Source organism: Muscardinus avellanarius (assembly GCF_963383645.1).
Source record: "Muscardinus avellanarius genome assembly, chromosome: 5".
Classification (NCBI taxonomy): Eukaryota; Metazoa; Chordata; class Mammalia; order Rodentia; family Gliridae; genus Muscardinus; species Muscardinus avellanarius.
The window spans coordinates 140,265,491-140,281,693 of record NC_137790.1 but is presented as its reverse complement, the minus strand read 5'-3'; the positions used below and the strand labels follow the sequence as shown (position 1 = coordinate 140,281,693).

At 49.4% G+C, this 16,203-nt stretch overlaps 1 protein-coding gene across 1 annotated transcript in view; it reads left to right on the top strand.

Moving 5' to 3' along the window:
• The window catches only part of DOCK3 (dedicator of cytokinesis 3), a gene marked incomplete at both ends in the record, with an annotated part of 359,460 nt that overhangs the window by 256,319 nt on the left and 86,938 nt on the right, over positions 1–16,203 (top strand). The window contains 2 exons of the mRNA XM_080695935.1: positions 9,006–9,094; positions 12,851–12,976. Of these exons, the coding sequence (XP_080552061.1) occupies positions 9,006–9,094; positions 12,851–12,976 (215 nt within the window). The remainder of the gene's footprint in view (positions 1–9,005; positions 9,095–12,850; positions 12,977–16,203) is intronic.

The following is a 16,203-nucleotide window of genomic DNA, read 5'->3' as shown; positions in this document are numbered from 1 at the left end:
GCCTCCCATCGCAGGGATGACAAGCGTGCGCACCACACCCGGCTTCACCCATCCTTTTAAATTCTTCTCCGTGGTACTCGGGATTGAACCCAGGGCTCCTCTCCTTGAGCTACACCCCCAGCCATATCTTATTTTTTGTTTTAAAACAGGATTTCACTAAGTTGCTGAGGCAGGCCGCGGACCCATGATCCTCCTGCCTCAACCTCCCCCGCCTCAACCTCCCCCGTACTGGGATTACTGGAGTGCCCACCACGCCCAGTTCACTGTTCTTTGCAGTCAAGGTAAGGGTATCAGGAATGGGTCAGTCTCCAGGCAAGCCCGTTTCCTAGGCAGTGCAGGCGCGTAGCCCTCGGGGTTAGATCCTCAGGGCTCGTCCCGCCCCACTCCCCTTCCCTCCTCCCCACACGGTTAGTGAAATTGGTCAGACTGTGGTATTATCTGAGCTGCTTCCTTCCCCGCCCTCCCTCCTGCCTCAGTCTCGCCCCCAGCCCTCCAGCCACTCGACTGATCTGTCTTTGCGTTATTTAAAGTCCCTTATGTTTCCGATTTTCCCTTTGGCTTCACAAATGAGAGAAAACCTACCACCCTGACTCTGGGACTGAGCAGCCTCCCTTAGCATAATACCCTCCAGTTCCATCTAGTCTCTGCAAATGAAGGAGAGTGGTTCTGCTTTAGGGCTGCGTAGGATCCCACTGGTAGATACCAGATACTTTCTTCATCCATTCACCATCGATGGGTGCTTGGGTTGGTTCCATCGTGGGCATTCTTTTGAAATCCCAACCTTTAACTCTTTAAAATGTCTGGAAATTGTTCTGGGGGAGGTGAGAAGAAAGTCTAGTGAACACCTGTCAGAAATGCAGGTACCAGGGAGGTAAGAAGGTACAGGAGGGAGGCAGGGCGTGCGTGGCAAGGGGCGGGACTCGACGCCCTCTGCGAGCAGAGCCTGCTCACCTGCCCTGGGCTGCCAGGGCCTGGAGAGCCCGCGAGGGGCAGGGCGACCAGCACTCTTGCCCTCTCTTTCACTCCTTGAGTAGAACTCCTGGGCACACGGTGGTTGGAGTGCCATCTTGCCCCCTGTACATGGCTTCCCTCTGTGGGGGGAGGGCTGCCCCAGAGGCACGCAGGTCACTTTTAGATGAGAAAATCCTCACGCACCTTAGGATTGATGACAGGCCATCAGCATCAGTAATCATGCTCTAAGTATTAACTTGACCAGATGTCACATGGTCATGTTTCTTTTTAATGGGGCACATTTGGTTATTTAATAAATGTTCATGTTTACCATTTTCCTACAAGATAGCCTAGTGATCAGGTAAAATAAGCTGCTGGAACCACACCCACTAACTCCGTGCCTTGAGCAGCTTCCTTTGCGCTCGCCCGCACCCAGACCCCTTCTTCCCTGCGCGGTCACCTGCCCTGAGTCACATGTGTCCAGGGGCAAGACGGCCCTCGTTGAAAACCACCACTATAATGTATACAAGCGAAAGGAGAGCTCTGGGATCCAGTAATCTCTATTTTCACACCCCCTAGCCCAGTGTCCTCATTGCGCAGCAACATTCTAGTCTGTTCTGAGCTCCTCGGCCAACAGAGGCAGCGAGGTGCCCCCCCCCCCCCCCCCCGTCTCCAGTGACCTCCCTCTTACCCTGCCTAACGCTTACATCGGCTCTTACATCCCTGAGACTTGAAATGAGTAATATATTCTTTTGTCTTCCTTTTTCTTGTTTGTATCTAAACATCGTTTACTCTTAGCGTTTTAAGGTGAAAGGGGACGTAACCTTGCAGTGCTGTGGTTTTCATGTCAGCCTCACGAGAGTTTGCTGACTGTATTTACCCGCACTCAGAAGTGAGCACCGTATACTGACCCGTTCCTGGTACACTGAAGCACGAAGGATCCGTCAGACGTCAGTGGAGCCCTTCACTCACCCGGCAAGTGTGAGAACGAGAGAAACTGCAGGAAGAACTCGACTCACATGGGGCGGAGGCTCAGATCTGAAAGGCGGCGTCCCTCTAGGCCCTGAGATTTCTAAAGCTGCTTTCATCTCTCATTCTGTAACTCAAAGGCAGCACCCTTGTCTTCAAAGAGTGGGTAGGCCTGCTGGGAAAACCAGACATAAGTTTCTTATGTTTCAAGATAAGTAAATGATAAAACAGACATAAAACTACTGCTCTATGGGACTGCGTAGGAAAGAACAGTTCATTCCGGACTCTCCCTGTATGGGGGGTGAAAGGTTAACAGATAAGCAAAGGGCACAGGTCAGAGTGATCCATGTGTCCTGGAGTAGATGGAGACATCAGTATACACACCTAGCTTAACGCTGATGTGAATCGCTGCCTAGAGAAATGGCTGAAAACATAGTGTATCCGCTGATTAGTACGCACATACACATCTTGTTCTGTCAGCTGGAAGGGCCTCAAAGGACAGCGCCCCTTGCAGCAGCCGTACCTGGAATGCAGGTCCTGGTTCCTAATGTTGCTCTCTAATAAAAAAGAACCGGGGCTCTTTGGAGAAGTGGGTGAGATGGGACTGGGACAGGAAGTATGCGAGACAATCCTGAGGTAGAAAAGGCCAGAAGTAAGAGAATGCTCAGAAGTTTTAAAACAGTGAGAAGACCCACAATGGTGGGTGAACCCCAACTGAACAAGCTTCCAGAAGCCAAAATTGAAATGACTTGAAAAAAATAGTATTGAATTTTAACTTGAAGTCTAAAATATCTATGAGTCGGAATTATATATATATATATGATTGGATAAGTAGGTAACTGGAAAGACGAAACAAATTTCCTGTTTAGAAGGATTCCAGCGGGGCGTGGTGGCACACACTTGTATCCCCAGCACTCGGGAGGCTGAGACAGGAGGATCGCGGGTCCCGGCCAGCCTCAGCTACCACTTAGTGAGGCCCTTTGCCAGTGAGACCCTGTTTCCAAATAAGGAATAAAAAAATAGGGCTGGGGGTCTAGCTCAGAGGTAGAATGCCCCTGGGTTCCATCCCCAGTACTGCAAAAAAAAAAGGGGGGGGGGTTCTAAATAACCTATGTAGATACTTAACCCCCAAAGAGGTGAAGCATAATTCCTTACTCACGTGGAAACTTCCTTCTGAAGGGTTCAAAATGGAAAATTGGGGTGGGAAAATACAGGAATATAGTAACGAATCTGACAAACACTCCTTTTAGCAAGGTGATGAGCGTTGACACCATGTGATATGTCAGCTGATGTCACTGTATGTACTGTCACGATGTGATGAGATGTCATTGCACTTCTGGGTTTACTCCCCCACACAAATCACATCAATCTAGTCATGAAGGCAAACGAGGCAGGTGTCATCTGAGAGCTCTAGGGGTGCCTGATCGTGACTCCTCAAGGCTGCCACAGTGGAAAGGAACCTGAGGGGGCATGATGACTTCATGTAGTGTGGTGTCCTGGGGGGACCCAAGCCTAGAGGAAGTCAGTAAGTAAACACTAAATGAACATGAGTGAAGTGTGGGCGTGGCTATTAGTAAAATCTAACAGGACATGTGTTGGCTGATCGCTTGTGAAAAAGTACCATCGTGATATGAATGTTAGTAACAGGGAAAACTGGGTGTGGGATTTACAAGCAGTCTCCTAATATCTTTGCAACTTTTCTATAAACCTAGAACTGTGCCGGGCGTGGTGGCGCACGCTTGTAGTCCCCGCGCTTGGGAGGCTGAGACAGGAGGATCGCGCAGGTTCGAAGCCAGCCTCAGCTACTTAGTGGGGCCCTCAGCAACTTAGTGAGACCTGTTTCCAAATAATAAAAAAATTAGGTCTGGGAGTGTAGCCCGGAGGTAGAAAGCCCTTGGGTTCCACCCCAGTACCACCAAATAAATAAATAAATAAATAAATAAATAAATAAATAAACCTAGAACTGTTATAGAATGGAGAGTGCATGTAGATAAGTAGGGGCAGAATCTCCTGCACGGCGTCCTCCTGTACCAGTGCCCTTTCTTGACTCTGACAGAGTAGGCACTGAATAAGTAGCCCGCAAATATCCAATAAAGGAACTCCGTCGTGGTCAAACAAGATGTCCTCCCAGAATTTCCACTGAACAAAAGAAATTTTCGCTGAAAGAAAGGGCTTTGCAGGTCTTGTCCTAAGACAGGAGGCGTCTCACCGTCAGGTAGCTGTGTAGCGCTTGGGACGACCACCGCGGGGTGTTTTCTCAAGAGGTGCCTTTGTGCGAGCAACACAGCCGGGGTAGAACACGCGAGGTGTGTGCGCACCCGTGAGTGCAAACCCTAGGGAAGGAAGGGCCAGACTTGAGATGAGCAGTGCAAACCCTCCTTCGTCTCTTAGCCGCACATGAGTACCAAATACAGTAGAGGGTTAATGTTATTCTGGGGCTAAAGCTTATTAGTTAGGCTAAACATTTCAAAGCTAAAGCAGTATTGCTATGTGTGTGGGAGAATACTGGGAATTGAACCCAGGGGCATTCTACCTCTGAACTACACCCCCAGCCCTTTTAGTTTTTTGAGACAGAATGCCAGTAAGTTTGCCTGACGGGCCTCGAACACGGGATCCTCCTGCCTCAGCCTCCCAAGTTGCTGACATTACAGGAGTGTGCCACTATGCCTGGCTACAGTATTGGTTATATAAATAGTGTATGTTGGAGAAAGCATAGGTTGCTAACTGTGAAGGGGAAAATGACTTTGGCTTTATTTTCGTCCTGAGAAGATGTTACAGAAGAATTTTTCATGACATTCATTCATGTGAAAGAAGAAGTTTCTTTTGAATGTAATATTCTTTTTTTAATTTTTTTTATTGGTGCATTATATTCATACAACTTATTGGGGTAAAAAACTTGTGTGTACAAACATGTACTCATCGCTGATTTAATCCCTACCCAAATCCCACCCCATTCCCTCCCCGTCCCTCCCTCTGAATGTAATATTCTTTACTGCTGCTGACAGAGAGGTAATTTGTAGACACACACACACACACACACACACACACACACACACACACACACATACACACACACACACAGAAAAGGAAAGGATAGAGAGAGAAAGCTTTCAATAAGCCAACACACGTTCATTTCTGTGGGTTTAAAAATGCTCCTGCTCTTTATACCAGTCTAAACTAAGGGCTCGTGGGTAAGAGAAGGGCCATAAGAGGTGCCATCTGTCACCGCAGACTGAGGTATGGGGTGAGTTAGGATTGGGAAGCACTTTTGCCTAAGCACATCACTAGTGATTATATTGGGTATAAGGTAAGGCCACTCCCAGAGCAGGGGTAGAGGGATAAGATAGCCATGGAATGACCACCTCTTTCATGGGATTAGTTCTCGAGAGAGCGGTCTTTTAAACTGGACACTTGAATTCATTGTTAACAGTCTACCTGAAAGCAACGATTGTTGCTTTTTTTAAAGAAGCATTTTAATTACAGAAAAATTTAAGAAGATTTTAAGAAGCATTGTAATTACAGAAAAATCGATGGCTTTGGAACAATAACTTGAGGATTCTGTACAGCTAAGTCTTTTTTATGGCACAAGCCATGCGTAGAGTGCAGAATCCCAGGAGCTCTCTTTGCAGCCTGTAAATGAATCTACATGTGTGTGGTTCAGTCGTTCCTCTGGGGCCACCACGAACTTCTATCCAAGCCTACTCTCACTCACCCGGCTTTCCTCCACCCCGACAGACCACACGTTGGAGCCCTTCCATGTTTCCCATACGATCCTAGAAAATGGGACTCCCCACGGCCTTTGAGTTGTTTTCTCCTTAGGTCTAGAAAAAGCTTTTGATGGTTGCGTACGGTGGCCACATAGAGAATGTTGTCCTCCAGATCTGCCTTCGCTTTAGTTAATGTCATTCTGGTACAGAAAAAGGGCACACTGTTAATTAAGATTTAAGCTTAAGAAGCCAGCAAGGTTAAGATTTTGGAAAGTACTCCATTTATTTTTGTCAACAAATATTAAACGGAACACTTTCTGTTTTCCATGAGTTTTACTGCATGGTAGCAATCGTTGGCAAGAAGCAATCCTTGCCTTCTCAAGGCTCACAATGGAGCAGAGTCGACAAATGGACACCCTGAAACAGCAGGCATTCTCCTTCAAATCCGAGTTTCCTGGAGACTCCCAGAGTAGTGGTGAAGTCTGCCATCAGGATGTCGAGGATGGAGACTGGCCAAGAGTGCTGTCCAGCCGGGCGTGGTGGGCACGCTGGTCATCCCCGCGCTTGGGAGGCGGAGACAGGAGGATCGCGCAGGTTCGAAGCCAGCCGCGCGCGCTGGCTTAGGAGACCCTGTTTCCAAATAAAAGCATAAAATAGGTCTGGGAGTGTAGCCCCGGAGGTAGAAGGGCTTCCAGGAACCCCAGTACCACCAAAAAAAAAAAAAAAAAAAAAAAAGTGCCGTCCAGAAAAGGCTTCACGAGGCAGTGTGGAACTGAATCCTACAAAAAGAGAGGAAAAAGGAGAGAGAGAAAATGGTACCGTAGAGCCTTTGTAGCTGCCAGCAGCAGATGCTCCTAAGTGAGAGCCTGCAGCTGGCTGCAGGGGGTTTCAGGGCAAAAAAGAGGCCTGGAGAGGTGAGGGAGGACCTGGGTGTAGGCGGCTTTAGATGACTTGCCACAAAGACAGAACTCTGCCCTCTGTGAGGGGAAACCTCGGAAGGATTATCACGTGACCAGATGGGCATACTGACAGCGCTATGTTGAACGCTCAGTTAGAAGGTGATTGCACGGATCCAGAGGATGGCCAAAGCAAGAGGCCACAGGCGTCCGTGAAGCAAATCTGTAGAACATGGGAAAGGCTGAAGGTCTCCAGCTTAGTGTAAGCTCCACTCAGCAAGAGGGCATCTCTGGGAGGGGCGGCCTTCTCACGGGCATTCACATCAGTAGCCTGGGGATCGGTCTGGGCTGTAGATGCCACCGTGGAGCCCAGAAGCCTCTGGTGGTAGTGGAAACCATGGGAAGGAGGGAGATTGGCCCAGAAGGAAGAAAGCAGCGGGCTGAGGGCAGAGCTGCGAAGGCCACCAGGAGGAGAGGCAGGGCAGGCGGCAACTCAGCAGCTGGCCGCGTGTGTTGGGTAGAGCTGCGGGGAGGTGGACCAGTACACCCGGTCACTACTGGTGTGGCTGGCTGAGCACCGGCTCCACTGCTCTGCAAAGGGACCGGTGAGAGCTGGCCCGGAGAAGTGCTGGAGTCACCTCACACTTCAGAGAGGGGTGAATCTCCAAGGCTCTTCTTTTGTACTGAGTTTTTTATGAAAAACGCTAGCAGATTTCAATTAAAGTAATATCAGATAAGCCTAGACAGTGACACCAGCTGGCAGCCAGGCGCGGCTTGACTCCTCAGCACTCCCTGAGCACGCTGGTGGTTGAGCAGGCCAAGGCAGCGCATGTCAAGGTCTGGGTGTGCTGCCGCCATCGCCTCTCAGTTTTCACTTCCACTCAAGCTGCTGGATCGGGAGTGACTGCTGAGACGGGTGCTCCCTTCCTGTTGGAAGTACTTTGTCCTGGGAGCTCTTTGCTGTGAGAGCCTAACCCTTAACTGTGCATTACAACGGCTCTGAGTACATGAGGCTTATTTATGCCGCTAAGAAGTCCAAAGAGCCCCTGACCGGGTAGCAGTGAATAGACACCCACCGACACCCTTTCTGTGAACGGCGCCTGTTCAAGCCATCCGGAGCCCTGGTGCTTGTGCTGCTGGCCTCTCCTCGGGGAGCAGCCTGCCGCACTGGACACTTCCGAGTAACCCATGGAAGACCCTGCAGGTCTCTCTTTGTGCGTGGACCCTGTTTATGTCATCAGCAGGGCCAGAGCTCCTGGCCTGCAGAGGAAGGAGCAGGGCAGGGCTGTGGGTCCGCCCGACTATCAAGGGGAAAGGTCCAGAGACGACCATAAGCCATTCCGAGTGTTACTTCAGAGATCTGCCTCAGGATGAAAAGCCCGAACGCTTCTAAGCTCTGTGGCGAGTGGGTGCGTGGTCGTAGCTCTCGTTGAACCGCCCCTTAGCAAGACGCTGAAACACCAGAGCCGACAGAGGTGCAGTTCTGCCCCTCCTGTCGCTCTGCCATTCCGACCCTGAAGTCCCTAGGGATGGATGTATTATTCTTAGGTATCTAGATATCTAACCTTATTGCTAAGCCCTCCTACGCCTTGACCATAGAGGACTTCACAGTGAACCAACCCCACGACGCTCCCAACTTTTACTGTCTTGGTCTAGTTGAAAACAGATATAGGTAACTGGTACCCACATATCCTGGACTTTGCAAGCCTTTCCTCTAGGGCCAGTACACTACAGTTGAATGACACATACAGCCAAGGTCGTGGCAGTTTCTAAACAGTGGTACTTGTTAAGAGGAGCTATTTTTTTTTTCTATTAAGAACTTTCTTGCTGGGCATTGTGGCAGACTCCTGTAATTCCAATGGATCAGGAGGCTGAGTCAGAAGGATTTTAGACAGGATTTTGCAACTTAGCAAAATCCTGTCTAAAAAAAACACTTAGTAAAAGGGCTGGTATGTAGCTTAATGGTAGAACCCCCAACCCTACTACCAAGATAAAAAAAGAAGAGAGAGAGAGAGAGAGAGAGAGAGAGAGAATTAATTAATTTTCTTCTGGGTGGGAGGGTGGAGAATTTGAGGGGGGCTAGATAAAAAAAGAACTTGTCACTTAAAAGGAAAATATTTTGCTGCTTAAATATCTGTAGCCTCAGGATATAGGTCAATGGTAAAGCATGTGCTTAGCATGCACGAGGTCTTGGATTCAATCCTTAGCACTGAAAAAAAAAGAAAAGAAAAAATAACCACGCAAATGCACGCATATATATATACATGTGTGTTTACGGAAATTCATTTTAGAGTGTCTCCCCTTTCCCCAAGTGTGAATCCCCTACCCTTAACAGAAAAAGAACCTGGTCTAATTCAGCAGAGTGTGTATTCATTTACCTAGGAAGGTGAGGAAAGCCTCCCCTCCGCTCGCTGCCACACTCTGAGACGTCAGCACCCATGTTGGAAGCACAGGGAGCGTAATGCCTGTCCTCCCGTTGCAGGTGTAACAACGAGGGCGAGTGGGCGCAGATCCACGAGAACATCATCCGCAAGTCCAGCGCCAAGTACTCCGCGCCCAGCGCCAGCCACGGTGACGTACCGCTCTCACTACGAATGCTGGGCTGCACTTGCTGACTGTAGGGCACCGCGTTTAGTGGGTGTTGATTGGCCGCTGGATGTAAACCTTAGTCCCTGCATATCTACGCATTTTTCTTCCTTCCTGGGCATTTCTACTAATTCTTTTGTAATAACTTGAGGCCTTCCTTAATATCTGCTGACCAAAATACATGTTCTGTTCTTTCTGTGATGGATTTTATGCGTTTTGAATTTAATTTAAACCCAGAGCAAGCAAGTGTCTCAGGGTTCATCACATTGTGAAGTCTGTGTTTTGCTGAAGAAAAATTATACTCCTCACCCCCTCCAAAAAAGACAGATATGGATATCAATTCTCTATTTCTGTTCATTGTTCGCACCTCCAAGAAAGCCTGATGCTAATGAGAAGCAGCGATTAAGCCTGCCAAGCCAGTCTCTGTGGAGCTAGAACAGGAGACCTCTACTTCAAAGTGGCTTTCATCTCGCCCCACCTGTCCTTTTCTTCTCCCTCCTTTTCCTCTAGAGCTCTATAGAACTAATTTCTATCTAAATTTTGGTGAGATTCTACACATTAGATTGTGTTTTCTAAGTTGAACATCAATTGCTTGATTAAGTCAGCAGCACTATTAAAAGCCCGAGAGCTCCTATATGCCTGTGCAGACAGCTAACTCATTACATAAAGCGTGGTCTTACAGCTTTACCTCCAGAGCATCTCATAACCTCTTTTACATAACTTCCTTTCTCTTCACTTTCCTAGACCTTGTCGGAGATTGAAGTTGCCTTAAATGACAGTGGAAAGCCACTGCAAGGCTAGAAGGTGTCGAAGGAGTCGTATTTATTGACAGGCACTTTCTGTCCTCCTCGGGGTCAGCAGATTCCCAAGCAGAGGGTCCTTTGAGGAGAGCCACAAAGATCCGGGTTGAGTGTGACTGCGGGAGCCTCTCACTGCTCCCAAGTGACAGTTTTCCCAGGTGTCTGTGCCTGTATGCCAAGGAGTTCCGTGAAGTGCGCTAATACTATGCTAAAGCAAGAGGCAAAAAAATACACTTTTTTAATTTGTCCAGACACTACGGCGGCTCAGCCCTGTACTGCCAGTTCTTAGAAGACTGAGACAGGAGGGTCCCAGCCTCAAAAGCAGCCTCAGCAGCTTAGTAAGGCTCTTAGCAATTTAGCAAGACTGTTTTCAAATTTAAAAAAATAGGTCTGGGGGTGTAGCTCCGAGGTAGACTGCCCCTGGGTTCAATACCTGGCACCAAAAAAGAAAGAAAGCAAAAGAGAGAAAAAGAAATAAAAGAAAATGGCTTCCTTATGACAGATAATCAGAGGGATTGGAATGTCAGAGAAATTGGTTAATATCAAGTTCTTTGACCGTAGGCCGCACTGAGACGATGAGTCAGTAGAAAAACAAGTAAAAGCAAGTTCACTTCTGTGAACTCTTCCAGACCGTCTTGCCCGATCAAGACGAGTTGTGGGCGGTCACCCGGCGTTTCAGAACCAGAAGGGAGAGCGAGACGTCCCAGGATGCCGGCTCCTGTGAAGGGAGGCAGCTTTTAGAGCCTCACTGTAGTCCCCTTCATTCTTTGTGTACCGCCCCTTGAACTCTCGCGTGGACCGAGGCCTTCTTCTTGTCTAAAGGTAGAGAGCAGCTGCTCAGGGTCCCTTTGGGTAGTTCCAGAATTAGTTGTGTATCCCTCAGAAGCTTCAGTTTATGTCCTCGCAGCTTGGCTCTGCGTCTCTAGGCCGTTTTGGATGCTCAGAAAAGGCAGAAGCTAAAATCAGTCTCTAGGCACTTAACTAGGTTCTCGCCGCTACAAAAATGACAAGAGCGTTTTGTTTTGTTTTTTTTCCCTTTGCCCTCCAACCAACACCTCCTCAGATTCTGACACTGCCCACCCTCAGCTGTTTGTTCCTCTTGGACTAGCTCCTAGGTCGGTGGATTCCTGTTCACCTGCAGAGAGCCTGGGACGGCTCCATGGGACGCGTGGAGGGCGTGATGAGGGCTGTAGGAAGCACGGGTCACCCCAGGCTCCGCTCAAGAGCGCACTTACTTGACCCAGTGACTAGTCTGTGCGCCATCACTTTAGAGTGGCCCAAATCCCAGACCCTGGTGATCAGAGCAGATGCCAGCCGCAATGCCACCCTTGCTTTTCAGGACACTGTGGTCCCAGTGTTGGCGATGCCCAGGGGACCGTGTATGTAATTCCAGGGTTTCTTGGAAATTATGAGTCAGGCAGAATCGGGGATAACTGTAAGGTTCTGTTTGTCTGAACTGCAGCAGAACGTGTTTCCTCTTTGCCTTTAAGATCAAAACCCCAATCTCCCCAAATTCCAGATTAATTGAATTTCCTCATGCTGAGAATGGAAACTGAGAAACTGTCCCCAAAGCCTGGGCAGGTACCAGCGAGAGTTTAAAAAAAAAAGGAAATTGTAACATATCTCTGGTTAGCACAACCTGGTTATATCTGCCATAGTTTTGGCCACATGGATTAACTCATTTTCCCCCCTTTATATCCTTTTCTCATCTTTCTTATGCAGGCAGGTGACTGAATCTAATCTGTCAGAACCACAGCAGGCCTTCGAGCCTGGGGTGCCCGGCAACAAGAGTACCTATTTCTAGTTTCTGGAGTATTTTTATCTACAGATACAGTACTCTCAGTGATTCTTCTCTTTCTCTACTTTTTATACATTTCTACATTTCCAGATAATTTTTCTCCTACAGTTATGCTTGCTACTATCTGCACTATAATAATCGTCTTCCCTTGTTTCTGTGAATGTCTGTTTTCGGCTCATCACCCAAGTCTCTTAAGTCTTTGAGGGTGCTTTCTGCTGGCCCAGAGATGAGCACCTAAATTCACCATCCTACTAACGCTAGTCCATTGGGTCTCAGAGGGGATACTCCCTAACTCCATATGAGTCTGCTCTCTCACAGCCTTCTAGGCAGTGGCTGCAGGTGAGACCCCTGGGAGGGCAGAGGAGAGAGGAGGATTTCAGGAAATTCTAACTTTATGCAAAACTCAAGGAAGCAAAGTAATGAGCCAGATGTCAGGTCATCTGATGGGACATTGCCTATTTCCCCACACTCAGAACAAAGGCTGTCTGGAGGGTCTGGAGTTCTTACAGTGTGTGAGGTGAGGCTTAACCCCGTAGACGCTCTTTTCCTCATGGTGCTGTGGATAGGGGCTATGGCATCGGTTGTCTGCTCTCCGCTGGGCCAGTGCGAGGCTGAGCCACAGGCCGCTCCCCACCCTGTGGCCCCCAGACAAGAAGCAGCACAGTCCAGCTCACGTGGTAAGCCCTAGCCCAGCTTCCTCGCTGGCCATGCTTGGGTCTCGCCCATAGATTCCTCTGGGTTCCTGAGTACAACTTAGGTGGTTCTGCCCGCTCCTTCTGTATTCTCCAGGGTCCAGGCGACCGTGGCTACACGCCAGGAAACAGAGAGGAAGCAGCTCAGTCTCCCGATCTTAGTCTGCGTTTAGTTCAGCAGGACGTTGTGTTTCCCTCGACCTAAATTCCTTTAGCCTCCTTGAATATTCCTTCATGATAACTTATCCTTTCCTTATCAAAAATTTCTCAATTAAAACACCCAGGCTGCCGGTACAGGTCAGTGATAGAGCAGCCGGCACGGCGCAGCCCTGGGTTCCATCCGCAGCAGCACCAAACCAAACGACAAACAGGAAAGAGGTTTTGTGTCTTTTCTAGTCCTACAGGTGGTGGAAGTGTGGTTTTGAGTAAGAAAATGTTTTTGTTTTCACAGGTCTTATCGTTTCTCTGCAGCTCCTTCGTGGAGACATGGAACAGATTCGGAGAGAAAATCCCATGATATTTAGTAGGGGGTTGGCAATTACAAGAAAATTGGGATTTCCTGACGTCATCATGCCAGGTAGGCAGAACTGCGCGCGGCCGGGAGGGAGGTGGATGCGGAAGGGAGCCGGTGCTCCTCTCCTGAGCAGCCCGTGAGCTGTGCTGTGGGACAGCTGCACCGTCAGATGCCTCCGTGGCCCTAGGCAGGCTGCAGTGAGCCGCTCTGTCTCTGGGGGGCATTTGGTGTTTCCCTCCACCCGTCCAGCAGTGGGCTTGCGGGCTGAGTGACAGCGCTCAACATGGACTCCCTCGCGGAGAGGCCTTTCTGTCCTTCTCTTCACATTCTTCAGAAGAGAGCTGCCGCACAAGAACGTGTTGCTTGAGAGGATAAGCATGAGGGGCGTGGTGGGCACGCCTGTAATCCCCGCACTTGGGAGGCTGAGACAGGAGGATCGCACAGGTTCAAAGCCAACCTCAGCTACTGAGTGCGGCTCTCAGCAACTTAGGAGACCCTGTTTCCAAATAAAATATAAACTAGGTCTGGGAGTGTAGCCTGGAGGTAGAAAAGCCCCTGGGTTCCACCCCCAGTACCACAAAAAAAAGAGGATAAACACACCGAAATATGTGCCTGCGGCATGCAAGAGTCTCCTTTGCATAGAAGTTGCGGAGACCAGCCTGGCTTTGCTCCTTGGGTGGGCACAGACAGACCCGCAGGAGCTCTGGGCAGGCGGCTGACGGGTGGTCTGAGGGTGGGGGAGGGACGAGGAGAGGGCGGGGCAAGCAAACCGCGGGCTGTCGGGAGCAGGCCTGCCCCTCCCTTGACACTCACTGCTTTGCTGAAAACTCCTTCGCTTCTGTTTGAAAGAGCCAGCCCGAGCGGATTGTACGCTCTTTCGGTCTCCTGTGGGAGCTTTTCGTGGCTCCTCACTAAATTCCTGTTTTGCAAACCCTGGCTCCACGGAGGCGAAGGTGGCCTGGCGAGCGTAGAGAAGAGCCCGTGGTGGATTCTCGCCGCCACCGGCCAGCCCTGCCCACATTGCCTTCCGTCACCTGTCCTGCCTCCGTGGAGGCTGTGAACGCAGAGCGAGCTGCCCGCACGCACGGCCTTCCCCTCTCGAGGCTGAGGAAGCTTTGTGCTTGTGACAGGCCCACAGGCCGCCTGGGCTGCAGAGGTGCGAGCCCCAGGGGCACTCTGTGCTGGCCGTATACCACTCCTCAGCTCTGTGGACTTTGGAATCGGGAAAGAAGAGCCTAGACAGAGTCCCTAGATTCTTGGCAGCATGGCTTTGATAAAGAATAACTGAGCCAGTACTGACTGGGGAAAGGCTGAGACAGGGGGATCGCAGGTTCCAGGCCAGCCCCAGCAACTTAGTAAGACCGTGTTTCACAATAAAAAGGGATAGGGGTTTAGCTCAGAGGTAGTGCACCCCTGAGTTCAATCCCCAGTACCAAAAAAAAAAAAAAAAAAAAAAAAAAAAAAAAAAAAAAAGAATAGATGGCTACCAAAATTGACCTCCTGGTCATTTTAAAATTAGATATATCTAGGTTCACATAATGGAGTAATATATTCTAAGATGTATACTTTAGTTCCCTCCTTTTATCCCCCCCCCCTTCCCGCTGGGGTTTGAACTCAGAGCCTTGTGCATGCCAGGCAAGCACTCTAGCAGTGAGCTGAACCCCCAGCCCCTTCCTTTCTTTCCAGAAGTTGTTTGGTATTTGGACATGACCTTCATAATAGCCTTCACATACTTATGGGATTAAAGGCAAGTAAGAGACTAGAAAAGGACACATTTCAACCTACATGTATTTAAGTGAAATTTGATTTCATGTTTACATTAAAAAAAAATATGCTGGGCGTGGTGGCACACACTTGTAATCCCAGCATTTGGGAGGCTGAGACAGGAGGATTGCAGTTCCTGGACAGCCTCAGCTACTTAGTGAAGTCACCCTTTGCAACTCAGTGAGACCCTGTTTCAAAATAAAGAATAAAAAATCAGGCTGAGGGTGTAGCTCGGAGGTAGAATGCCCCTGGGCTCCATCCCTGGTGCTGGAAAAAAAACAAACTATCCATTAAAAGTGTTCTTTTTTGAAGTAGTCTATACCTCTGTATCTTGGGTACACAGCCTTACAAAGGGGTTCTGTCTATACTTAACATGACTGTGGAGATCTACGATGCCAGGCTTTGGTGAAGTAGAATGAGGTCCCAGGTGTCTGCCCTCCCTCCATCAGGTTATCGTGGTGCAGTTTGCCGCACACAGCAGAGACCTGGGAGGTCTGGGTAGGGCAGAGGTGAGGTGCTGTTTCCTGGGTTGTCCGTCTTTGAAGTACTGAGTGCCATGATTAGAAATGACAGTCTTTGCCGGGCGTGGTGGCGCACGCTTGTAATCCCCGCGCTTGGGAGGCAAAGACAGGAGGATCGCGCTGGTTCGAAGCCAGCCACGCTGGCTTAAGAGACCCTGTTTCCAAATAAAAAATATATAAAAATAGGTCTGGGAGTGTAGCCCAGAGGTATAAGGGCTTCCAGGAACCCCAGTACCACCAAAAAACAAAACAAAAAAAAGAAATGACAATCTTTTGTGATACCGTCCCCTCTCCCACCCTTTTCCTCTTGAGAGAAGTGCTTGATGCACGGATAGCCCCAGGGCTGTAGGCTGGTCACTGGTAACCTCGGTAGTGGCACCTGGTGTGCCCTTCAAGGGCGTTGCCCTCTGTGCGAGGTGGTAAGGCCGCACCTGCGGGTCCTGCTGGGGCGACAGGAGGGCATGTTGTGCGCTGTGCCAGTCTGTTTGGGGAACAGTGAGTGGGAAGAAGCTCCAGGGTGAGTCCCTTCATCCTGCGTGGCGTGCCTGCGCTGCAGGGCGCCTCGCCCTCACAGTACCAGTGCGGCCAAGTTAGAAGGAGCAGCAGCTCCATCTTCTTGACACATGGACACATGGAAAAGGAACGAGAAAAGGAACTGTGTCAGTAACTGTGAGCTTTCAACACTTAAGTCTGAGAAATTAGAGTAGATGAAAAAATAGAATTACTCGTAAGCTGTGATCCTCATTTTCAAACTCCCCAGGATTTGGCAGAAACTACCAGACACTCATTTAGTGAGGTCTTTTTTTGTCCACTGGCCCAGATAGGTCCCTGTCAAAATATGTTGGCAGAGCCGTAAAGAAGAATCCAGACAGGCTATAGCCGCCCCAGGATCTACCCTGCCGTTTCTGAAAAGGTCTTTCTGACGCCCTCGTACTACATACCGCATGGTGCTGGGGCCAGAAGATGGCCGCCCGGTGCCACAGCTCGGGTCCTGACGACACAGCC